This window comes from Mirounga leonina, unplaced genomic scaffold (genome assembly GCF_011800145.1).
Source record: "Mirounga leonina isolate KUSES-001 unplaced genomic scaffold, KU_Mleo_1.0 Mir_376, whole genome shotgun sequence".
Lineage (NCBI taxonomy): Eukaryota > Metazoa > Chordata > Mammalia > Carnivora > Phocidae > Mirounga > Mirounga leonina.
This window is the reverse complement of record NW_023270718.1, coordinates 9036286-9038430: the sequence shown is the minus strand read 5'-3', so window position 1 is coordinate 9038430 and position 2145 is coordinate 9036286. Positions and strand designations below refer to the sequence as shown.

Genomic DNA, 2145 nt, shown 5'->3' with positions numbered 1-2145 from the left:
CGGAGGGGCAGCCGGCCCCGTGTGACCGTGGGCGAGTCCCTCTGCTTGCTGGACCTGTTACCTTGTCTGAACGACAGGGAGCGTCCCCTCCCACGTGAGGACAGCTCCGGAAGCACTCTTCAGAAGCCTGGTTCTCTGTCCTCCGCCATCCTCAGGGGCATCCTGCGGACCCTTCACCCTTCCAAAGCTCGTAGGCCCCCAAAGCCTGGGCCGCCTCCCCCGGCCTGGTCTCCCCAGCAGGGCTGAGAGTCTCACCCCGCTGACAAACATCCCCTCAAAACATCAATCAAAATGAAAAGCTACAAAGGGCACTGCTTATAACAAGGTTTTAATAAAATAAAAAGTTCAAGTGCTTCCAATCCCCCAACATACCCCATTCTGGTGTGGGGGAGGGGAGGGACCCCCCACACCCCAGTAGCACCAGGGATAGCACCATGAGAAAGATGAGGTCGCATCCGGCCTCCCTGAGACCCACGGGCTGGTGAGGACGTGTCCCAGACATCCCCCCCGCAGCCTGCCCCCCACCTCGGACAGTCGCAGAGCTGAGAGCAAGCCCACTCGCCTCCGTAGCGCAGTCTCCAGGCAGTGCCACCCCCAGGTCAGTTCTGCCTCCTCCTGAGACCTGGGCTTCTGGGGAGACGCCATGGGGTGGCCCCCACCCCTTATGGCTTTGCTCCCTGGGCAGGAGGTGGGAAGGGAAGGGAACGGCTCCCGCAGTCCTGAGGCTGGAGTTGGGGTGGGAGGGCAGCAGCGGCCAGGGCACCCTGCTGGGGTGGGGGTGGCTCAGGGGTCAGCAGTCACAAAGGGTCAGGGGTCAGAGCCCTGGGTGTCTCCAAACCAACCCAGCCCCGGGCAGAACTGTGCTGGGGCCAAGGGCCAGCTCCCTCCCAGAGGCCCAGCGGCTCCTTCTAGAGGTCAGTGAGTCCCCGAGAACTTGGGGCTCGGGGGCAGGGGGGACGAGGAGGGACTCCTTCCTCTCTGGCCTGGGGCCTTCCCTGTCCAGCCCATCATGGCCCGTCACCGTTGACATCCAGGTCAATGGAGCCGTGGCTGACCACCAGCCTCAGGCGCTTGGGTGGGGAGAAGGGGGCGAAGGCAAGGGCCTGCTTGGGGATGGGGGCAGGGCCTGGGGTCCCGGCAGGCGCAGGGGCAGCGGGTGGGGCCGGGGCCACACGGCTCAGGTCCACACGCACCACGTAAGGCAGCCCATAGCGCCGGGCCCAGTGCCAGTCCTGCTGCGGGGCCCAGTGGGCGCGGGGGGCCGGGCCCAGGGCCACCAGGGCCTCTGCACGCAGGCAGCAGTGGGGACCACAGCCTCCCCACCGGTGCAAGGAGATGCGGGCGGTGCGGAGAACGGGGGCCGCTGGGGCCCGCCGGGGCTGGGGGCGCCGGCGCCTCCGGGGGCGCACCCGGAGCTGGGGCTGAGGCAGCCACTGGAGCCAGAGGGGCGAGGCGTCAAGGCGGGCACTGCAGGGCAGGGGGCGCCTGGGCTGGCAGGTGGCTACGGAGGCCGGGGGGAGCGGGGAGAAAGGAGTGTGAGCAGGGCCTCCGGCAGGGACCCGAGGGCGGGAGGCGGCGGGAACAGACAAGGGCTTGGGCCTGGGGGGGGGCTCACCACAGAATGGGTCCCGGCGCAGCGGGGAGAGGTGGGCACAGGCCCTCAGGCCCAGTGGACCCTGCCGGCCACCGCCATCCAGGCCCTGCTGCAGCCTCCGCTTGGTCTCCCGGAGCTCGTACTTGTCCAGGGGCCGAGGGGGCAGGGGTGCGCGGGGCCGGAGGCGGAAGGCTCCTTCACCTTTCCTGGTTGGGGGGGCCGGGAGGGAGAGAGAAGGGAGCGGGCCCTGAGGAAGCACTTCCGGGTCCACCGCAGGGCCCTCTGGCTGCTGCTCTCCTCCCCAGGACCCCTCCCGGGTGCCTCACCTCTCACACGTGTAGCATTCACAGTGCTCATTCTTCTCACCAAAGAAGCCCTCCCCGTAGAAGCAGGTCACCTCATCCCCCGGCTCAATGTCCCGAAGCACCTTCACGCAGGCTGCGTTCCCATCTGCGGGCACAAACTGGGGGCCCGGCTGCTCAGCGGCCTGTCCTGGGGGCGCCTGGCCAAGTGCACTCCCAGGGATGGGGACGGGGACAGGGACGCGCAGT

At 68.4% G+C, this 2145-nt stretch overlaps 1 protein-coding gene across 7 annotated transcripts in view; it reads right to left on the bottom strand.

Moving 5' to 3' along the window:
• Positions 1-310: 310 nt before the first annotated feature.
• KMT5C (lysine methyltransferase 5C) overlaps positions 311-2145 on the bottom strand; it is an 18550-nt gene continuing 16715 nt past the window's right edge. For 6 of the 7 annotated variants that reach the window (XM_034986248.1, XM_034986250.1, XM_034986249.1 and 3 more), the window contains 2 exons: positions 1921-2057; positions 311-1800 (listed from right to left, as the gene is read on the bottom strand). In XM_034986248.1, coding sequence (XP_034842139.1) covers positions 1008-1800; positions 1921-2057 — 930 coding nt within the window. In that variant the 3' untranslated portion in view covers positions 311-1007. The remainder of the gene's footprint in view (positions 1801-1920; positions 2058-2145) is intronic. The other variant, XM_034986251.1, reaches the window with a different exon arrangement.